At 46.1% G+C, this 23,144-nt stretch overlaps 1 protein-coding gene across 8 annotated transcripts in view; it reads left to right on the forward strand.

Annotated features, from left to right (window-relative positions):
• Positions 1 to 23,144, forward strand: part of LOC119172058 (putative RNA-binding protein EEED8.10) — a 102,773-nt gene that overhangs the window by 65,528 nt on the left and 14,101 nt on the right. For 5 of the 8 annotated variants that reach the window (XM_037423050.2, XM_037423058.2, XM_037423033.2 and 2 more), the window contains exons 15-18: positions 10,058 to 10,198; positions 13,179 to 13,280; positions 16,087 to 16,128; positions 18,009 to 18,053. In XM_037423050.2, the coding sequence (XP_037278947.2) occupies positions 10,058 to 10,198; positions 13,179 to 13,280; positions 16,087 to 16,128; positions 18,009 to 18,053 (330 nt within the window). The remainder of the gene's footprint in view (positions 1 to 10,057; positions 10,199 to 13,178; positions 13,281 to 16,086; positions 16,129 to 18,008; positions 18,054 to 23,144) is intronic. The other 3 variants (XM_075889989.1, XM_037423065.2, XM_037423041.2) reach the window with 1 other exon arrangement.

The raw sequence follows: 23,144 nt of genomic DNA on the forward strand, positions 1-23,144 counted from the left end.
TGCCAGTACTGTATTCATAACGCGTTGAAATGTTGCAGGCGCTGAGCAAAGACCGAAGGGCATCACCTTAAACTCGAAGAGGCCATCCGGTGTTATAAACGCAGTCTTCTTTCAGTCTCTTTCGTCGACTTCGATTTGCCAATAGCCAGTCTTGAGGTCCATTGACGAAAAGTACTTGGCGTTATGGAGCCGATCAAGTGCGTCGTCTATTCGTGGGAGAGGGTACACGTCCTTTCTTGTGATTTTGTTCAGGTGGCAATAATAGACGCAGAAACGTAGGGTCCCATCTTTTTTCTTCACTAACACCACGGGGGATGCCCACGGACTCTTGGACGGCTGGATAAAGTCATCCCGCAGCATTTCATCAATTTGTCTCTTCATGGCCTCACGTTCTCATGTCGAAACCCTGTACGGACTCTGACGGAGTGGTCGGGCATTTTCTTTGGTTATGGTGCGATGTTTTGTAATTGGGGTCTGCCGAATGTTTGATGATGACGAAAAGCAATCTTCGTATTGCAGGAGCACGGCCTTGAGCTGTTCTTGCTTATGGTTCGGAAGTCTAGGTTTGACCTCGAAAGCTATGGGAGGGGCTTTGTTTCGCTGAGCAGGTTCCGCAGAATCGGCGAGGGCGAAAGCACTGGTGGCTTCGACAATTTCTTCGATGTATGTGACTGTTGTTCCTTTGTTCACATGTTTGTACTCGTTGCTGAAATTCGTGAGCATAACCGTTGCTTTACCTCCCCGCAGCTCTGCAATTCCTCTTGCGACGCAAATATTTCGGGTGACCAACAGATGCTGACTGCCTTCAACGACGCCTTCCAAGTCAGGTGATTTAGGAGCGCCGACTGAAATAATGACGCTTCAACGAGGCGGAATGGTGACTTGTTCTTCCAGCGCATTCAAGGCATGGTTTCCTGACGGTGTGCGCGGCGGTAGTGCTTTTTCTGTGGATAACGTTATCGACTTTGTTTTTAGGTTGATGACAGCACCATGGAGGCATAAGAAGTCCATGCCAAGGATGACATCTCTCGAGCAACGCTGTAGGACTACGAAGTCTGTAGCATAAATACGGCCGTTAATGGTGACTCTCGCTGTGCAGGTTCCTGCAGGTGTTACCAGATGACCTCCGGATGTGCGGATGTCAGGGCCTTCCCAAGCTGTCCTAACTTTCTTTAACTTCGCGGCGAACGACCCACTGATGACGGAATAGTCGGCTCCAGTATCGACGAGAGCGGTCACACTGTGGCCATCGATAAGAACGTCGAAGTCGCTAGTTTGCCGTCTCGTATTACAGTTAGGGCGTGGCGTCGGGTCACGGCTGCGTCAGCTTCTTCCGCTGCTTCCATGTTGAGTCGTCAGGTCACCTTCGGTAAGTGAGGTTTCGCCGTTAGGACTTGGCCTGCTCTGCGTCGTGTTCGGAAAGCTCCATCGCGGCGGCGACGGCAGAGGATCTTCTGTAGATCATCGCTTAGCAACCGCACTTCCATCGGTTGCTGCTCTTAGTTTCCCGGATACGGGCTAAGAGACCGGCCCCGCGTTGGGCCAGAGTAGTGCCGGTGGTGCGGTGACGTGCGGCGGCTGGGCGACGGCGAACGGGAAGGGCTTCGTGGTGTCCTGGAGTTCCTGGCAGGTAGTCGGCGATGTCACGTGGTCGTTCTCCTGGCTGCGGACGCGGTGCATTGTTGGCGAAGCCACGCAGTCCCATCTGTCGGTACTGGAAACGGCGGTATGTGTGTCCGGCCTCACCGCAGTGGTAGCAGAGCGGGCGGTGGTCAGGGGTGCGCCAGACATCAGTCTTCCTCGGCGCACTGCGCTGGGCCGCTGGCAAATGGCAGGACTTCGGTGGGGGTGGTGGTAGTTGTGGCGTCTGGCGACTGAAGTGCGATGGGGCAGCGTTTTGGCGTGTGCGTGGAGGAGGGCCAAGGCGGCGGGCTGCAGCAGCATAGATCATGGCTTGCAGCTGTGGCTCTTGAGACTGCGGAACGCCCAGTGATTGCTGGATCTCTTGGCGTACAACGTCCGCGATGGATTCCACGTGAGGCTGCGCTGAAGGAAGTAATTTTCGCAGCTCCTGTTGCACGATCGCTCGGATCGTGTCACACAAGTCAGTGGTTCCTAGCACTTGAATGTCGGCGTAGCTTGTAGACGAAAAGCTACGGTTATATTGCCGCGTGCCCATCTCGAGCGTTTTCTCCATCGTAGATGCTTCTGAAATGAATTCGGCGACCGTATTTGGCGGGTTTCTGATCAGCCCGGCGAAGAGTTCCTGCTTTACTCCTCGCATGAGCAGACGGACCTTCTTCTCCTCGGACATGTTGGAGTCAGCGTGGCGAAAAAGTTTAATCATATCTTCCGTGAATAGCGCCATGTTTTCGTTTGGCATCTGCATGCGGGTTTCGAGAAGAGCTGCGGCCTTCTCCTTGCGCACCACACTTGCGAAAGTGGTGAGGAACCTGGCGCGAAAGACGCCCCACATTGTAAGGCTTCGCTCTTGATTCTCGAACCAGGTCCGAGCAGCATCTTCTAAGGCGAAATACACATGCTGGAGCTTGTCATCGTCTGTCCAGTCATTGAAGGCGACGACGCGGTCGAACCTTTCGATCCAGCTTTCCGGGTCTTCCAGTGGCGAACCGCGGTACCGTAATTACTCGAATCTAACGCGCACCTTTTTTCCGGTTAAGCGAGTTCATAAATCGCATGCGCGTTAGAATCGAGTACGAACAAAAAAATTACGGTCAATCTATTGCCATCGGCAAATCCAAAATGGCGCGTCGGCCATTTCTGCCTATGTGTTTCCCATGTGCGGCACTACGTACGTGTGCTGAGGAGTTCGTCATCTAGTAGTGCATTAGCATCGACGGCGTGGAAGGGCCGACTCCAAAAACTCGAGTGCACCACGATGCCGCTTTTAAAAGAAAAGTCATCGCGTGTGCAGAAACGGACGGAAATCAGGCCGCTTCGCAGTCGTTCGGAGTTCCCGAAACGTGCGTGCGGGACCGGCGGAAACAAAAGCAGAAGATTGTCAACAGCAAAGCTTTACGCAAAGGCTTCAGTGGACCACAACATGGTCCGTTTCCGCAAATTAAAGAGCTGCTCGGCGAGTATGTGCTTGAGCAGCGAACGGCACAGCGGCCCATGACGACAGAACTGCTCCAAGTGCGGGCTATGCAATTAGTCTTAGAAAAAGGTCTAATTTGGAGCCAGTTTAAAGCGAGCAGGTGCTGGCAAACTAACTTTATGAAGAGGAAAGGCTTTTTCTTCCGAAGGGGAACATGCATATGCGAAAACTTTTGCGGAGGAGTACGATGAAAAGCTTCACAGTTTTCAGAGGTTCGTCCTAACCTTGCGGTGCAACAACGGCTACCTGCTTGGGCAAATCGGGAATGCCGATCAGACGCCTCTTTACTTCGACATGCCTGGCACCACAACCGTCGAGAAAAAGGGGGCGAAGCAAGTTCGCGTGCTGACATCGGTCCACGGTAAAACTACAGTGACGGCAATGCTCTGTTACACGTCAGATGGGCACAAGCTTCGCCCGTACCTCATATTTAAATGGAAGACGCTCCCGAAAGGAGTCCTTTTTCGGGCCAGCGAGAAAAATGGGTGCGCGTTGCAATCGATGTCTTACTTCTTTTTTTTTTTTTTTCGCGGTGGAAATCGGGTGCGCGTTACAATCGAGGGCGCGATAGAATCGAGTAAATACGGTAAGTTGGCGGCTCTTTGGGTTGTCGTAGCAGGAGTGGTGCAGGCTGCACGGGGGCGGTCATTGTTGCAGTAGTTGATGTCGGGATCCGGGTCTGCCTGGCTGCTTCAGGAAGGGGCCGGTACTCTGGTTGTAGTCCCCTCTGCCGGCGGCTTTTTCGCTGTTCAGGGTTAGCGTCCGTGTCTTCTTGGCCGCTTAGGCTGGGGTTGCGGCTTGAAGGGGACGTCCGGAACATCAAAGAAGCAGCACCTCCACCAGATGTCACGGGGTCTTGACGTGGCCGAAGACAGGAGACTTTGGATTGGAATTTAACTGTTTATTTGGGCGGACCTGTGCCTGGTAAACGTAAAGTCCGATTACAGTAACAGTCTTGGACTGATAGCGGCGAACGGAGCGTCGGCCGTCGATCAACAACTGACAAGCGACGAAGCGCGTCGGCATTTACACTTTTGCCGTCGAATGTTCTAGCGTTATCGCTGGCGGTGGCGTAGGTTCCAGAATAATCTGTACAGTTCGCAGAGTGGGCGTGATCTTATCGTAATGATCTACTACAGTCCGGAAGCTTCTCGAAAAGTGCAGGCGCGGTTTGCGCTGAGAATTGTGTAGTGTTTTGGGACAATAACAAAACTTGGGAAATGGAACGTGGCAATATGGTCACCGTCTAACAGGACTAGCATCGCCGGTATGTATTTGATGACGCACGACGGACGTTTGACCTAAAGGGCGGTCATCAATATCGAAAATATCTCGGTAGGTTATCAGAACATGGTGGAGTTGCGCAGCCTGACACGGCAGAAGATCAGGAGCAGTCATCATCGTGATTTCATCGGTAGGTGCGTTTGCTCGGCTGGCTGCAATAGGGGACGAGCAGTCTTCAGGGTCTAATGCCACGGTGTTATATGCATCAAGTGGGGAAACATGGCCTAACGAAATGCCTTGCGGGAAAACTTGGGTCGAACTACTAAAGTTGAGAAGCGGAAGCTGAACGTAGTTGTTCACGATAGTCACGATGGTATGCGGCACAGCAACACTTCGCGCCAAGAGCACATTCACTAATGGAGACACTATATAGTCACCGTCGGGAAGAGCTGGTGATGTCGTTAAGGCCGCAAACGTGGTGGCTTGCGGTGACAGCCGAACATAATCAACAGGGCACAATCGGTGTGACAGTGAGGACGGCACAGCCCCAAGTCGAGACAGTTCAAGTTGGAGAATGCCGGTTGCACAGCCGATGAGAGTGGCTTGAGTGGACAAGAAATCCAATCCAAGAGTCAGGTCATTGGGGCACTGCTCAATAACTGCAAAGAGAACAGATGTGGGGTGATCGGCGATTGTGATGCGTGCTGTGCACATTCCTATGATGGCAAGACTTCTTCCGTCGGAAACACGAATAATGCCAGAAGCAGCCGGTGTGAGAACTTTCTTCAGGCGGCGACGAAGTCGGACACTCATCACATGAATATGCGCCCCAGTGTCAATAAGTGCAGAAACAGTCAGGCCGTCAACGTATACGTCGATCAAATTTCGTCGTGTCAGCAGTACAAGGAGAGGATTTAAGGTCGGTATAGAGGATGCAGCTTCTCCTCTAAAAGCTGCACCGCTTAGTTTCCCTGATGAGAATTGAGCGGGGAGGTCGGGCGTCGTCGTAGAGAAGGGGACGACGGGCGACGTGCAGGCGGCGAACGAGACTGATGACGTCGAGGCGACGGTGAGCGGCTGTGCTGCGTATTAGGGGCATCGAAGGGTGGAAGGCGGCGGTAGCTGTCGGTGATCGGCACAGGAGGCTGGAAAAGGCGGTAGCTGTCGGCACGGCGAGCAGTGTTTTACTGTGTTGGGGACGAAGACCAATGGTTGCGGCAATACCGTGCGACGTGCCCTATGCGACGGCAGTTAAAGCAGATCAGCCGATCATCCGCCGTTCGCCATTCGGCCGTATTGCGAGAGTGTGGAAAAGACCGTTCCGGGGGCGATGACCTGGGGCGAGGCGGCGACCTTGAACAGAAGCGAAATGGTCGAGACTGAGCAACGGCGCAGACATCGAAGCCTAAATTGCTGAGTTCTTCCCGCACAATCGACTGTACCAAGCAAACCTGAGGTACTTGCGAATCGACGTGGCCGTTGCTGGGAAGAGCAGGTGTAATTGCTTAGATTTCCCGCCGGACTATTCGCGTAATTTCAGACGCAGGTGAAGACTGCCGATGAGAGGTCAGTCCATCTTCGCAGGAGGACGTCGCAGCCGTGTTCGGCAGTCGAGTGAAAAATCTTGAAATACGGCTGCTTTTGGCCTGTTCAAAACGCCGGCATTCCTGAATAACTTCCTTGACGGTTGCGCAGTTCCGGCACATTAGCAGGTTGAACGCATTGTCCGCTATCCCCTTGAGGACGTGGCCAACCTTTTCCGACTCTGACATGTCGTCGGCTTAACGACATAGCCAGCACGTCCTGTATATACGAGATATACGGCTCTGTGGACGTCTGAGCACGTATAGACAACTCCTTTTTTGCAGCCACCTTTCGGACCGATGGGCTTCCCAAATAAATCGTGAAGCTTCTCCTTGAACGTGTCCCAACTGCCGATCTCCTCCTCATGGTTCTCGTACCAGACTTTGGCCGTGCCTTTCAGATAAAACAGCACGTTGGGCAGCATGAGAGTCGGGTCATACCGGTTGAGCGCACTGGTACGTTCGTAGTCGGCTATCCAGTCGTCAACATAAACTTCGTCCGTACTGCGGCGGCTGCATTTCCGATGGAGGCGGAAATGTTGTAGGCCCGTGTGCTCAGATTTTGGTGCACGTTAAAGAACCCCAGGTGGTCGAAATTTCCGGAGCCCTCCACTACGGCGTGTCTCATAATCATATAGTGGTTTTGGGACGTTAAACCCCACATATCAATCAACTTCGTCCGTACCGCAGAACGTTCCTGGATGTTTCGGATGCGTCGGCACGTACGTGGGTGGGGGTAGGGCGGTGAAGGCGTTGCCGTAGATGGTGCAGACGTTGCCGAGGCCGATGAAGAGGTGGCCGTGGAATCAGTCCCGTGTTCCATCACGGAAACTCCGATTTGACGACTACTGCGGAGCTCCGTTGTAGTGCTCTTCGTTACCCAGCACGTCCACCAATTTGTTACGGGGATTACAGATACCGGAAGAGAGAAAGGAGTGTATTTGCAATATTTACAGGTAGGTGTGACACCTCAGGGTTGCTAGGATCTCGCGCGCCGAATCCGCTTCTTCTTCATCGATGCGTCTACGACGGGGCGAAGCCATGCCCACTGCCTCGTAATAATATTTATAGATGATGAAGATGTACAGGTGATGATGATATCTAAAGAGAATGAAGAGTCATTAGCTTGTCGTGCTCACAATATATATATTTTTTTCATTTGCAACAACTTCTGGGCATTACAGGGTTAAGCTGTAGCCATTCCGTTTCCTGAACTTGGATTCTGAGACATTTGTGAGCGCCGTAAAGCTGTCCATGTTTGTGTGTACATCATACATACTTTTTTAATCGACTTTTTGTAAAAGTTGTTGGTTGTCCAGGACATTTCAGAAAAAAATGGACCCTTGTAAATATCTTCATGCAAGCATTTTGACGAACTTGTGTTTAATTAGCTTAACAATTACAGGGTGACAATGAGAGTCTATAAAGTGTTGTAACTCATATAAATGATATTACTCAAAACTGATTTCACTTAAGATGTCAGCACAACAAATGGCATCGGCATGCTGACTTTCATTCCTTTAGCTCTATAAATGCCAGATAACTTTCATTGCCACGGCTTCTCGACTTGCGCTTTGCATGTTCTTCTCGGCTTGCGTGCAAAACGCGTTCAATGGCAACACCGACGTCCACCGCATGGGGCATTTTTTTTGTGTGGAAAACGCAGCCTGCGTCTTTAACTCTACGTACTGGTGTGCAATTGCCCCATTATTTGAATAATAAAATCAGATTTTCTTTGCAGCACAAGTTGCTTTGAGAAAGCGTTTTTTCTCTGCACGTCAACCCGCTGACAGCTATCCGCCTCTGCCAGCAGTCCGATAAAGGCTGCTGTGACGCGCGGTTGTTTATCACCATCACCCAAGTGCAACAACATATTGATGTCCTCTGGCCCGGCATTGCAGCTTGCTGCGTTGACTCGAGCTGCCGATGTCATCACGGCGAAAGGCATGCATGGCCGTATAGACGTGGCGTGGAACCACGCGGTGGTTCAAGGAATGAAGGGGGTCAAAACACACTTACCGAAAAAGTTTTTCTGTCTGTCCATCTGACGATGCCCTCTCTGTGTTTCGGCAGTCGGTAATAACATAAAAAACTCTCACCGAAATACCAACTGAAGAGCCCGAGCAGCAACAGCGTTAGATGCGGAGAGCGTCTGCGAGCTATGCCCTGCGTACGTCAAGCCATGGTCGAATGAAGAGAGAGCGAACGCTGGTGTAGGAGAAGGAGAGAGGAGTTGTCATTACTTTTATTTTATTCAGGGGCTTTAGTTTGCTATCATAATCAGTGGCTAAGAGCAGACAACATTTCGGCTGCAAATTTTCAAGTTGCCATAATTACTTGCGAAAAATAAATTGAAAAAATCATATTTTTCTTGGGCAATATGGGGGGTGCGAGAATTATGCAAATGTGAGGATTGCATGAGTAAATATAGTATTCACAAAACTGACCAGTGACTGCATGCCTTGCTCGAAGTTTTTTCTGACGCCCTTTAAGTTGAAGCAAGAAATTACAAATGCATGCACAATGACATTAAATGCTTTCCTTTTTTTTCTAGAGCTTCGCGAATAGAAAATTTAAAGCGAATCCGTATATTCATTTATTTATTTGTCATACTGTTAACCCTCACTTGAAGGTCGTTACAGGGAGGGTGAAGAATTGAATTGCACAAAATTAAATATTTGAAAAATCGTAAGATGAACTCTAACATATAGCATAATTATATGAGAAACACAGTTACATGCTTTTTCACTCAATATATTTACAACATAATCTCTATGACCAATGAAACATTTCTAAGGAAACACATACATGAACACTGATAACTATACATTCTCAATGAAATGCCTATCAAGAGCAACCTCAAAATCACTCAAAGTTCTTTTTTTGAACCATATCGTTCGGTGATTCATTCCACATATTAATAGCATTGGGAAAGAAGGAAAATCGGAAGATATTTGTTCGAGCATATATTGGTTGTATGAATGTAGTGCATGTTGTTCTTGGAAACCTTTTGTAACAATGCTTCAAATAATCATCCCTGTTTATTTTCACCCCGGCATGCAAGATCTGAAAAAGAAGTTTCAACTTCTGTTTCCGCCTTCTTAATTCTAGCGATTCTAATTTACATACTTTTAACATTTCAGTAACAGAATTCCTTCTTTGATATTTGGAGCAGATAAAGCGAGCTGACATTCTCTGAATGCGTTCTAATTTATTTTTTAAGACCTTTTGGTGTGGGCTCCACACAGCGCTAGCGTATTCTAATCTCGGACGGATATACGTTTTGTAGGCAAGCAGCTTGACATCTTTTGTGGCTCGGCCTAACTTCCTTCGTAGGAAGCACAATTTTTGACATGCTGATTGACAGATGTTATCGACATGAGGACGCCAGCTCAACTTATCTGTTATAGTTACACCCAAGTGTTTAAAATTACAGAAGTGTGAGTGTGAATTGAATATTGAAGTGTGAGTGTGAATTGAATTGAATAAATTTTAAATACTTCCAGCAAAATTACAAGAGAAAGAAAGTTGGAGAATATTTTAAGCATATTTTTATGAGCTATCAGCATGAAAGTGTATTTTTTCGATAGGTTGATGAGGCGCTGGTGGGGATGAGTTTTATAGCTACCACGAATGAGGGAATGCAGAGGTGTGAGTACGTGGCAGCCATGGTAACTATGCAGCGCGTAAATGCTGACATCGGTCAGTAGCTGCGTCTCTCCGCTTTTAATGTAGTTGAGCCAGTCTACTCCATGCTACCCATGTGGGGAACCTTGTTACTGGTTAACGCTACTGGTTAACGAGGAGTACCTAACGCTGCTCCCCGCTACCAAATAGGTAGCGCGGGGCACTTATCGTTCCATGGAGGTGATATTGAAGCCAAAGAGGGGCCGCCATTCCTTCTTGTGCACAAAAACCGCTTTTGCTGCAAAATCCAGGGGCGTGGTTGTCCTAGGCCACAGGCTTTAAAAAGTTCGATACATGTGTTCATGTACCTCGTGCGCATTGGTTGGTAGTGTATTCCTGGGCTACCGATACAATGGGTTGTTGGTTGACATTGTTGTTGTACAGCATGCACAAAATGAAAATTGGTGGCGGATCGTGCACGACTCAATGGCAATGTGTCTCACAGGTGTGCAGGCGTTGGTGGAATTGTGCCGTGACCTGAGGCTACTTGACATCAGTGGCTGCGAGCTCGTGTCGACTCCGGCCATGGAAGCCTGTGCAGCAATGGTTGCCGAGCGGCCACACGTCCTGACAGTGATTGTCGGAGGCAAGTTCGAGCCTGTTTTGCTCTCGGCTGCCTAACAGCCAGACGTGTTTGTGTTAACCACAAAAAGTTGCCAAGCTTTGGGACAGCTTACCTTGAGATTCAAGATAAGCTCCGCCTCCTTATCAAAGGCTACGAAGGCCAGGCTTCCACACATTTGTGTTGCTCCGCAAGCAGTGCGGCTACTTGCTTCTGATTTCGGTTTCTCACGTGTATCATTGGCACGATTAGAAAAATGTGTACGCAACTAATGCCAATGAGGAAAACATGTGGATTGTTCAGTGTACATTTTAGTGTCTTATTATGTTCACATTGTTTTTGGGAAACTTCACAGTGCATTTGCGACTCTACTCTGACCCACTAGATGTTTATTTTGGAAAATAACTGTGCTGAAAAGGTGGTCTTGTCCAAATAATGAAAAGCAAAGGAAGGGCAAAGTGAACAGTAACTGTTTGACCTACGACTTGTTGCACTGTTTAAGATTTATAATAAATAAAACAGCATTCGTTTCAGCTAGGCAAACGAGAAAAGTATCAGATTGGGTGCACGTTAAAGAACCCCAGATGGTCCAAATTTCCGGAGCCCTCCACAACGGCATCTCTCATAAACATATGGTGGTTTTGGGACGTTAAACCCCACATATCAATCAATCAATTAAACGAGAAAAGTGTTGGAGAACTTGAGTACTATTTGATGGTGCTGTAGCAGGCATGTCCCTTGGTTCTGTAGCTTCCACAGTACTGTCAAGAAACGATGTGGCTGAACATAGTGTTAGTTGGATTAACCTGAGGCAGGCAGTGGTATTGCATGTTGAATAGTGCAGATTTGACGTGCATTAGAGCAAAAACGCTGAAACACAGGACGCACATTAGTATTGCTTGTCCTGTGTTGAGTCCCCACCGTAATGCAAGTTGAGCGGTTTGAGAGACGTCGGCCACGACTGCCATTGTTTGGATCCTCATTTTCGGCGGTTCTAACGTCACCTCCTCTAGTTCACGGTGTGTCCTCTACACACAGAAGTCTGTGAACCCATTAAATTCATTTTCTTTCTCTAGTTTCTGCCTGATATGAAGGTTGTGTGTATCGATTTCAACTCCTCAGTCTTTCAGGTTTGACTGAAGATCGTCACGGCAAAACTTTTGTTCAGTATAAAGACTACAAACCAACTAGCCCAGCGAAAAACTTTTTCAGGAGAATGAAAGTAACTTGTTATCACTGTTTATCAAGTGACATTGTCATTCTTCTATCGCCATAATGACAGCGGTCAAGATGCCAGAAACACAAGTGACGTACAGTAAGTCAGGGCTTCATATGATCGTATTGAAGTGCTGCAAAAATTATTGTTTTTGCACAGTAGAGTCTCGATGATACTATTACAGTTGCTGCGAATTTCGCTGTGATACGAAATTTAAGGTTGCTTTCGATGGACTACATTTTATAAAATGCGCCCTGATTCATTTTTAAACGAATGGTTTCCCCAGCCAATGCGGATGATACGAAGAAGTGATGGACCGCTACACGCCAGCGGCGCAATGTGGCTTGTCTGTGAGAGGAAGGCCTGTTCACTTTTGGCCTTGAAAGGAGTGAGTGCGGCTAAGCTCGCCGGAATTTTCCTTGCCTTAGTGGCCGGAAAAACATGTCGCGAGGCCGATGTGAAAAAATCAGCCCGAGACCAATTTTCCCGCCACACGATAGCAGATCGCCGTTTTTGCTTGGCTGCTATGGCTACACTGGCTTGGCTACACTGGCTGCTCTCAAACCACGTGATGTAAACCATAGGAAAATCTATGATGTAAGCAACCAGCCTCTAATTCAACATGGCGGCAATGGCGTCGGCGATGGATCGTGTCGCTGCTATCGCGAACTACCCGTGCAGCACCTCAAAGCTCATGGCAATGACAAGGACGCATTCATCAAAAGCCTGGTTTAGATTACAATCGCTGAGAACATTGGAAGTGGAAGTCAGCATGCCCTAACGTGTCTCTTTTTTTTTTTTTTGCATTGTTGGTTGAATACGCGTCGCGGCTGCTGCGTCCGCTCGTGTTTTCTGCTGGCGTACCTTCCGAAACAACGTTTGTAAAGGCGTAAGCTGTTTCTTTTCAGTACTTTGCCTGCATGACTAGGACTTCGTACGAACACAAATTCTCAGGAAGCGGGCAAAATGGAACGACTTCTCAAGTGGTGGTGGCGGTGGCATGTTTGAGGGGCAGGAGGTGCGAATGTTTTCAACGCATCCGGACGTGGTTTTTCGGTTGCTCTGGCGTTTTTCGCTCAATTCTTCCGTGTGAACTCTCCAGGACTGATTTTTCTTCGTAGCGTGGTTTTCCGGCAGCTTAAACGGCGAAGTGAGTGAATTTCCGATGAGTTTTGTCGCGCCAGCAGCATGGGTGAGGAAACCGCGACACTTTATTGCCCTGCCGCGGTGTTCTAGTGGCTAAGGTACTCGGCTGCTGACCCGCAGGTCGTGGGTTCGAATCCCGGCTGCGGCAGCTGCATTTCCGATGGAGGCGAAAATGCTGTAGGCCCGTGTGCTCAGATTTGGGTGCACGTTAAAGAACCCCAGGTGGTCGAAATTTCCGGAGCCCTCCACTACGGAGTCTCATAATCATATGGTAGTTTTGGGACGTTAAACCCCACATATCAATTATCGCGACACTTTATTGAGAGAAGAACGTCATGGACTTTTTTCATCAAGGAGGAGTTGCCAATAAAGTTCTTGTTTATGTTCAATGTCAGCGTCAACTAATTTTTATTCATACGAAAGCGGGATGATACGAATATTTTGTGTGCTTTCTTCGAATTCGTATCGTCGAGATTCTACTGTAACTGGTCTCTGCAGAAAAAAAAAAAAAAACGAGGAAAGAGAAAATGTCAGTTACCTTGTGTTATGGAACAAACTATCTGTTTTCTGCAGACAAGTACATTGTTTGTGGCTATTACAGGTGAGAAACATTGTTACACTAATCTGATATTTCTTCTTCAGGAACAGCCGTTGAACGAAGTGACGCTGCCACAGACAGCAAGGGCAAGTTAAAAATCGATTACAGTGACTACAGCTGGGAAGGCCACCGGTCTGGAGACATACGTGAGTGTTTCTTCTCATAGGGATTTTGTTATTTCTTCGCTGTTGCTAGGAGCGAATTTAGCCGTTCATTTAAGGGAGGGGGTCGCTTACTTAAAGCAAAACTTGAGTGGAAGGGGGAGGGGTCTTTACTTTTTTTTTTGTTGTCAGTAGTTATTAGGATTGCACAAATAGTACTTAATTTTAGGTTCGAAGCAAATGGTGATTCGGTCAAGTAACTTCAAGTCGAATTCAAATTCTTTGACATTCACATGTCATAAAGAAAAATGAACATACAGTGGAACCCTGATTATACAACTTTTAGGGGACTACGCAAAACCGTTGTATAACCCAGGTGTCGTATAATCAAAAAATTAAAATTATAGATCGCAACACTCAGCCTTGCCCAAAAAATTGGTACAGACTGCATGAATAAGCCCACGGCACGACTTTCTGCCTCTGCAAGGAGGGTATATTAAATTATTGTTGCGAGTGGTAGCTAATGGCAGCAATAATTAGTTGAAGGAGGTCCGAGCGAATCTTTATTTTCAGCCTTAAAAACAATCAAATCCAACGAGCATCTTTCTACCGATATATAAAGTCCGGAAATTGCCTGCGCGTGAGAACGAAACCTTGTTGCCGTGAGCCTCCCATCAGAAGAGTCAGACGCAGTGTTATCACTAACGCATAATGGCGACGGGAGTTTACATACGATGCGTTCGTGGGCATTGTAATTTGTTGCCTTGTAAAGTGCAACTAGTGGTGTCCCGCTGTTATGAACATTGACGTCAATTGAAAGTAATTTTTCACGGTGAAAGCAGCTGCGTCGTGCCCATATGCGGGTGCAAACCAGTGACTTCGAATGTGACAGAGGCAAGAGATGTTTCCACGGACTGAAAGTGCCAGCTTTTTGGTTAGCTGAACCTACTCTATCTGGATAGAGCTTGACTAGGTAACGACCCCAGATACGTATGCACGCGATTGAGGTGTGTAGAAGTGCATGAACTTCCGGGAAAATAAACTTTCCGTTCAATGAAGATGACTATTTTTTCTGTAGTCCTTCTTGGGGTACCCAAGTTCTTATTTTGCACTCGTGAATAGTTGGTCTATATTTGATTCGAGTAAAGGTGGTTTTTTCTTCCCGACGAAATCTGAAAGTCGTAAGATTTCGGGGTCGACGTATAAGTGCATCGTATAACCAAGGTTTTTAATACATTATTTTTATGGGGAGTTCGCCAGGACTAAACCGATTCGTCGTAAAATGCAGGTCGTCTCGAAATCGGGGGATGTATAATTGAAGTTACACTGTACTTATGACTCAACTAACTTACACAATATACATATTTTTAATTTAAAAAGGGCGTGTGCAAATGTTCACAGGAAGCAGAAACAAGCTCAAATAGTAGCAGGATTTGGCTTTCAATGCAGAATGCAAGTGTCCCTGGTTAGGTGTGCTCACAGTACAGCACCCATCCACTGCTGTGAAACAGTCTTTGTGCTGGGCGGTTACATGCTGTTTATGTTTACTCAAACCTCGATATAACGAACGTGGATATAACGCAAGGTTGGTCAAAATGAAGTAAATGAAGGATAGTTTTGCAATGGTGTTAGGAATATATCTTCAACAAAGAATTTTCAGATATAACGAACTTAATTTTGTGTAATGTGCAAGTTTGTTAAAATGAAGTTTGACAATAAATGAGGTTTGACAATGTCTGTTTGTTTATTTAAATGCATCAAAAATTTTTGTAAATTTAATTTAATTGAAAGCGAATTTGACTACTGTATGTGCTCGAATGTTCACACAAGCCTAGTAATCAGTCACTGCCAAGTAACGTCTACACAGAACAGTATTTACGGACTTTTCTTCATTGAGTCTATATAAAACCAAAAAAAAAATGCTCACGTGTTGTTTGATCCAAGCGAGAATTCATGTTAGCAGGAGTTCACGGCAGTAGGGTTCGACTGCAGTCGGGTGCGAGCCTTACTCATGCGCCATACGAGCTAATGTGGCACTCTAGAGCTCTATCCAATAGTGTGTCTTATAACCTCTGATGAAAACAGCAAAGAAGTTTCACAAGTGAACTTTGTTGCACTGTGTGATCTCATTTTGTGTCTCTCTTGCCGGTACACAAATACCATAACGCAGAAGAATCGTTGTAGCCGCCCACACACCTTTATAGCTTTTCGTTTCGTGTAAATGTATAACTGCTGTTCATTTCTGTTCATCGATATTGTTGTGATCATTCGAGCATTCTTCCTGTGATGTGTCTGAAATTCCACCAAGTACCCATGGCCTAACATTACTTTGAAATGAATAATCCGAGCTGCGGCCCCTGCATTTTCGAAGGAAGGAAGGAAAATAGAGGGAAAAGAAAGGAGGCCAATATGATTTAGGCCCATGTACTTAGGTTTAGGTGCACGTTAAAAGAACACCAGGAGGTCAAAATTTCCGGAGCTCTCCACTACGGTGTCTCTCATAATCATGTCATGGTTTTGAGACGTTAAAGCATCAATATTACTACTACACTAAAACCTTGTTATAACAAAGTTACAGCTTTTACAAAATCAAGTTCGTTATATGCAAAAATTTGTTACAAAGGTTTATCCCTAACACCATATCTATTGCAAGATTAATTTTCAATCACTTTGTTAGAACCGATATTTCATTATATCTCGGTTCGTTATAATGAGGTTTGAGTGTACTGCTACTACTACTACTACTACTACTACTACTACTACTACTACTACTACTACTACTAGTACTTTGAAATCAATAATTTAGGGCTTTCCAATAAAGATTTTATCCCTTCCTTTTCTTATTACGCAGATTTAGAAGCCGACGACTACTATGACGGGGATCTCCACGATGGTACGTGTGTGCATGCCTCAAGGCTGCATGTGTCTTGTTTTGTCTGTTGCTGTGGTTATTAATGTGGACATCCCCGGTGCAATTCAGCCACTGCCTTGATATTCTTTATGATGTCGGAATCTAGAACATAACCTCACATGTTGTATATTCAATGTGTGAGTGAGACTGTGCAAGTGCCACTGACCACCATAGCTCAAGTGGCGTAGAAACAGGCCAGCCGTCTTCCATCGCGAGAAAGGTCCATGATGGAACCTAGAGGGGTTCGGGGGCTGCAATGCTTCGACGTGAGCTGCAGACATTAAGAACGCGCACCCTGGCTTGACATGGATCATCAGGCTGCTTGTACCTTTGCACGGGCATGGTTTGATACGTCTTGTGGGTCTGTTAGATTGTGTCCGAGCTGTTTTTGTGCACTCAGCAAGGCTTAACTGTGCCACCCTAAGTGGAGGCAGCTACTGAAGGTGCGAAAATCAGTAAAGCGGATTTTCGCAGCAGATCGCGACCAAAAGCCCTAAAGGCAACAGTTCAAGCAATGACGATCGCCAAATCGATACAGACAAGTTCGTATTGAGGTATGTCAAGCTGGACGGTGCCACTCGTTGACGTCGCACATGACTCGATTATTCAATGACTGCCGCGCTATGGTGTTGCAGGCAGGCCTCCAAGATGGCTGGTGCGTTCGATTGATAGACTGCACCTCCCACTCTTATTGTAACCTTCACTCTGATCTCCCAACTGCAAGCCAGAGAACCGGGCTTGCCAACCGAATACACCGTAATGTAATGTAGCTGTGGCCACATTACGTTAGATTAGCATCTTGAAAAACGCTCGAGTAGTTAGCTGCTAGATTTACTTCATATACTATTCCAATTTGTTGCTATGGCATTCGTTGTTTCACTCTAATAAAACTGCCCCTTCCCCCTTCATTTTTTTTTTATGCTTTCAATTTTATAGCCACTTCATCTTTCTTGGCAGTTTTTCTATCTCGTGATTATTTTGTGTACTCTGTCATGCTCGCTCCAATTTTCTCACATCACATTTTGTTTGGTAACTAGGTGTGTACAACCGGCTACTTTATTTGCAAAACAAGCTGTAACTAGCTACTTTAGGTTTAAGCACTCAAGAGCTGAGGCAATAACGATTTTATTGAAATGTGGTTAAACTGAAGTGCCCATATTCTGGCAGTGACACAGCAAAATACCGTGTGGCCACTCGAATCATCTTGGGACGTAACATGTTCCAAGAGTACTTTCTTCCCCTAATCAATGTCTTGCTACTTGTGTAAGTTGGGACTATCTGGCCTCAACCTTTTTGCAGACTTGTACACGGGCTTCATAAGCGCTTCTGAAAGCAGTGCTTCTTGGGAGTAGCATTTTTTCCACTCCACAGTGGTGGTTTGGGTGACCATGTTGTGTGTCCGAGAGGCTCTTAAAGCACTGTAAGATGCACAAAACGATTGTCACACAGGGTCAGAAACGCCCGCCTACGGTCTGTTATATAAAGATTTTGATGCTATGACTGTAGCCCTTAATTACAAGTTACAGCGTTTTACCCAGTTTGATGCAGCACGAGAAAGTACATCATAACTCGGAGCATTGGCTCAAGAAATCACAGGACAACAACAGATCAATACTGGGCAAAGCGCTAATGTATGGTGCTATGTCCCGTCTTGATCTGTTGTCCATGCAATTCCTTGTGCTACTGTCCCGAGTTATGCACCACCGACAAGCCCATCAGTCTGTCCTGTATGTCAGACAACCGCACTGGCTGTGCAGTGCGGCACAAAATCAGAACTGCACATAAAACTGGGTAACGTTCAAGCTAACTTGGCTAGTGTCATTGTCGCATGCATCTATGATAAACAAACCCATTTGTTTCAGCAGATGCTGCCGAATACTACTACGTGGACTCAAGTGACTATGAAGGTATGTGTGGAGCACTTTTATGACGCAGTAAGCGTTAGTTGTGTTGACAAAAATGCCCGTTTTATTATAAAAGCTATTCTCTGTAACAGTCAAAGGCACTTTTTATACAATGCTGTTTGTCTCTCTCAAAAGCGTTGCATACTTGCTAATATACAGTCTGTCCCGTCTAAATTTTATTGAGAAGTGTTATTTCAGAGACAACCTTGCTTGAATGCCCTTTGCATTGTGTTCATGGGGTGTTGTACGTACTGGTCATGAGTTCTTTTGCGATGTTTTTATTGCTCATAAACATTATTTTTCTCAGTCTTTCTGAAGTGGGATATCCTCCAGTGAAGTCGTCTTGGCATGCATTTTTGTTCAGCATGTTGAAATGTACTATTTCGCTCTTTTCTAAGAAATAAATTAAAATAAATAAATAAAATAAAAATAAATAAAGAACTCAGCATAAATTTTTCCTAGGTAAACCAAATGTACAGTTTCGGTAAAGAAAGCTGTTCTTCAACCTGTGATCGCATTGGAGCACAGTGCATGTACTTGTATCACGGAGGCATACACATGCACGGTTGTTGTTCTTCAAACTACTCGCGAAGGGATGTGTTACAGACATAAGTGACCGTCTACTCCCAGAGACGATGGTCTGATAAGTGGTGCTGTGTTATTCGTGAACGACTTGTACTTTGACGACGAGGTTGACTTTTGGGATGACTACCGACCTTAGGAGGACCTAATTGAGGAGGAAAATGCAATTGCGGAAGAAAACGCAATATCTGGTGATATTGCATTTCACGAAAATGCAGTTGACGAGAAAATTTCAATCGCAGATAAAATTGCATTCCATGAAAATGCAATTGTAGAGGAAGGTGCCATTGCAGATGACATCTCATTCCAGGTAAATGAAATTGACAAGGAAAGCGACGTCGTGCTCCAGGAAAATGCAATCGTGGAAAAATTAGCACTCGAGCAGGGAATTGCGTATGCTGAAGAATATGCGAGCTCGGGTGGAATGTCATTCGAGAAAAGCTTACATGAGGATATGATTTATGGTGAAGGAAGCGAGGTGACATGCTCTCTTCTAGTTCAGAGGAAGATAAAATTTTTCACTCCACTGGACTAATACCCTACTAGCTCACTGCCCCTCTTCCACTAACATTGTAGCAGTCTCCCGTGCCACCCACTTCTCGCTGCGTCCACTTGTGGTAGTTATTCAGAAACCGCTTGCTTGGCCTGTCCATGGCTTGCTGAATTCCCAAGTCTGTGCTCACAGATCCCGACACATACATGATACCACCACTTTGCCCGGCACAAGTCATGTTACCAGGTGTGTGGTCTTTTTCGTACATGCTGATATTTTTCATGATGCAGAACTTTGACCAAATAATACGCGGCAGGACATTTCATGAAGAAAATTAACATCAAACTATATCAAGTCACTTTATGCACTGCTAAGCAAAGAAACTAATGGATGTTGTGAAATATGGGCATTACTTGACCTACAATTCGTTGTTCATAAAAACAAACTTGTGCAAGTTTCCTTTCATAGGCTAGGCAACCAGAAACCTTTATTGAAGAACTGTTGGGCTTCTTAATATACTCTGACCTTCTGCAATACTCTGCTATTGTCTTTTTTGCGGGGAAATACTTCGATCATATCGATTCTAGCCTGAACTATGTTTACATTGATTTCGAATGGCATACCTGCCAAGTCTTCCGGATTGGCCGGGAGACTCTCGGATTTTGAGTTTTTTTCCGGTTGTACTGTTGTCATGAAAATCTTCTGGAAATCGAAATTTCTGTGCGTGATCTGGCCGCATTGGCAAAAAAGCAGCCCAATCCGCTCTAGGCTTTTCGAACCTACCCCATTTTATTATAAATGAGTTTAAGAGGCGTTCCTGTAAACGTAGAGTATAATCTCAGTGATGCGAAACCACGGCAGATACGAATTCTTGAAATTCCCCAGCCAAATTTTACTGTGTTCATTGGGCCTCAATTTGAATGTTCCGGACACGTTTCTTAATCGCGACGGGTGATACGAATTTTGGTAGGGAAACCATCGAACGAAGGCCGAGAGCAGTGTACTCAGTGCTTCGAAAGTATGTGTGCGACCGGCGCACGCACTGTCTTCTACAGTGCGTGTGATTGTTGTTGCCACAACCGCTGTGGACAAAACCGCGGTCACTCTTGACATGATCATGTATATGCTACGACTAACTGACAGAACCCTGAACGTGTGCAAGTGAAAGCAACGCTGCTTTCCCCAAACTGTGCATACAAAACTGTGGCAGGTGCTATTGCAAATCGCATAAAACCACTTAGTTTTGAAGGCGCGTGCACAGCCAAGTGCATGGGAATCGTAAAATTAACTACGATTTGCTGCAGCCACTGCACACAAAACTGCGGTCGCGGCGACGCGATAGCGATCTACGAACTCCGAGGGCATACAGCGGTAGGTTAAAGGCAGTGAATATGTAAAAAGTAAAAAAAATGTCACAGTTTTGCCGCAAGGGTGAAGCAATAAATGCCACAGCAACCACTTGGAATGTAACGCTGAGAACGGCAAGCAGATCGAAACGTGCAGCGCGCTGCTCACACACAAATGATGCACGAAAACGATACTCGCAGGACGAGAGCGAACTAATAACGTTTACAGCTCGATACGTAATCACAGGTACAGATGGGTACAAACTAACAAGTGTCCCAGTTATTTGTTATACCTCGCTGTGTATGAAAAGCGCACCGTTTTCGCAAAAGGGGCCTGTGCAGAGACCAAAGTGACCTTTGTGGGCCCGGCCACCAACGCTTTCGTTTCAGTGAAAGCCAAAAGCACACGATTCCCCCACCAAAGGATAAGTGTGCGTGTTCAGGCATCCATCCATGGGGCAAAGTACATGCGAGAGAAACAAAAGCTCGGCGCAGAGCGCGGGCGGCTCTTTTTTTTTTCTTTGAGGGTTCATATATATATCGATACGTATACATATACTGTGAAGGGTGGCGGGGATGGCGACGGCAAAAGAATAGCTTGGACTGTCCATATAATTGCTATCACAATAAAAAGGGGCCAGACGCGTTCTAGCACTCCTGTCAAAAGAACCCAGTTGTGAGCAAAACTTCAACCCGCACTTTTGCGGCAGCCAGCTGCACCGTCCCTTCCATTCACGTATGTCCCAGGAAGACAGTCGCGAGTTGTTTTGACTGAAAAAGATAGATTCTGCTAGTTGGCGTTGATCCTTTCAGATTCTCACCTTAGTGAAAAACTCTACCCTTGTGTGTTTGGCCGCTCCTAGACACTATAAGATTGCAACGCTTATGTTGGCACTTGCGATTGAGAACCCTCTCCCAAATCCTTTTGTTTTTCGCAATGTTTTTGTTTGTATGAAATTATGAAATTTCTTGTATGAAAAGTATGAAATTTTATACTACGTTGAAGTACTTCGTGCAAGCCTGCGCACAAGAACCGGGCAGTATTGCAGTAAAATAAAATACCCTGTGGCCATTCACCTCATCACAGGGTCTGATAATCAGTCTTTTGTGAATATTCGAATGCTCCAAATGTTCGTAGGAATATTAGAGTATTAAAATTCACTTCGATTCGTATTTAAGATATAGAAAGTTTTCAACTATTGGAAATAAAGAAGTGAAGTCGCCACATTTAACCCCAGCAGCCTCACTGCATTAGAAGGGTGCTACGCCATGAAAGCATCCAAGTGCTTATTTGTCCACAATGAAATTTGTAAAGGTGGCTTCACTACGGTTAAAGGATGCTAAGCCATGAAAATGCCTATCCAGGGAAATTCGCACTGCCATGAAGTCATTTTTTAAGGTTATATGAGCATAACGTAATAATCCTCACATTGATTGACAGGGAATTTCGAGTGCAAACAACACTCATTTGCAGACGAGACGACAGGACGGTTGCTTCCTGTCCTTTTGTCTTGTGAATGTGTGTTGCCCCACTGTGGTGGTCTTGTGGCTAAGGTACTCTGCTGCTGACCCGCAGGTCACGGGAATAAATCCTAGCTTCGGCGGCTGCATTTTTGCGATATTTGCAATGTTCATAGAGTGCCGCGCCGCCTAGCGTAATTCAGGAGCGTCCTTTGAAGTAGGCAGACGCTCCCAATGCTCCCTTGTTCGGCGGTGTGAGCCTCAGTGTTAACGTGTTAGCAAGAAACAAACACAAATCACTTTGTATGTTGCGTGCATTAGTGAATTTACCGGACCGTCCCTGACACAATAAATTTAATTCGTTCTTGCGAGGGGAGAAATGTTTGTTAAAATACGTGGCAACTCGCGCTTGTTGATTATAGCCTGCAGAGTACACATATCAGCTTCGCAAGATTTTCTGCAGCCAGGTTGGGTAGATAAATGTTATTGTCTAACCTTTGCAGAAGAAACTCGCCTTGTTTTACGTGCGTATAGCATTCGCCAGTGCTTTTTGTAGTGCATGAATCCCATGACTTTCATTGCAAGCAGAAAGTAGCGCAGGCTCACGATTTGCGCTTCCAAACCTTGGCCTACGCTGCGCCGCTTGTTTTTTTACGTTCGTTGATAGATGTCAGCACACTGCAAGCGATTCTTTTCTTGCCTGGTGTCGGAGCGAAATGTTCTCCGCACACCCATATAAACGTACTGAGTGATGCCATGTTGGGGTTGTGCAATGATGCGTTGTTGGTGCTACCGAAGTCGCTCGACAGAGAGAATCCAGATTGCTTTCAGCAGTGATGTTTAAAGAAACCGTCTTGACGTCGAGGATTTTTCATTGGACGCAGATGGTTGTCAACGCGCTGAGAGTGACGAGCGAACGCCACCTATAGGCTGCGGGCATTGCGAATAAAGCGTTAATACCGATCGTTTTTTCTCAAAGCCACGGCAGTTCAACTGCCATTTATGCAGACTCTCTTTCTTGTTTTTAGCCATCATGTGCAAACGTAGCTGGGCAACAAACATTGCGTCCTTGACCTGTGGGCCTTACCTGAGGTCGTGGGGCACCAAGGTTTGCAAAGTTGGATGCATTTGCCTATGAAGCTAGTGACACTTGGCTGTCAACTTGTGCTTGTATCTGCTTTTCTATTTTATTAACTTTCATCACTAGGGCTT

Source organism: Rhipicephalus microplus, chromosome 3 (genome assembly GCF_043290135.1).
Source record: "Rhipicephalus microplus isolate Deutch F79 chromosome 3, USDA_Rmic, whole genome shotgun sequence".
Lineage (NCBI taxonomy): Eukaryota > Metazoa > Arthropoda > Arachnida > Ixodida > Ixodidae > Rhipicephalus > Rhipicephalus microplus.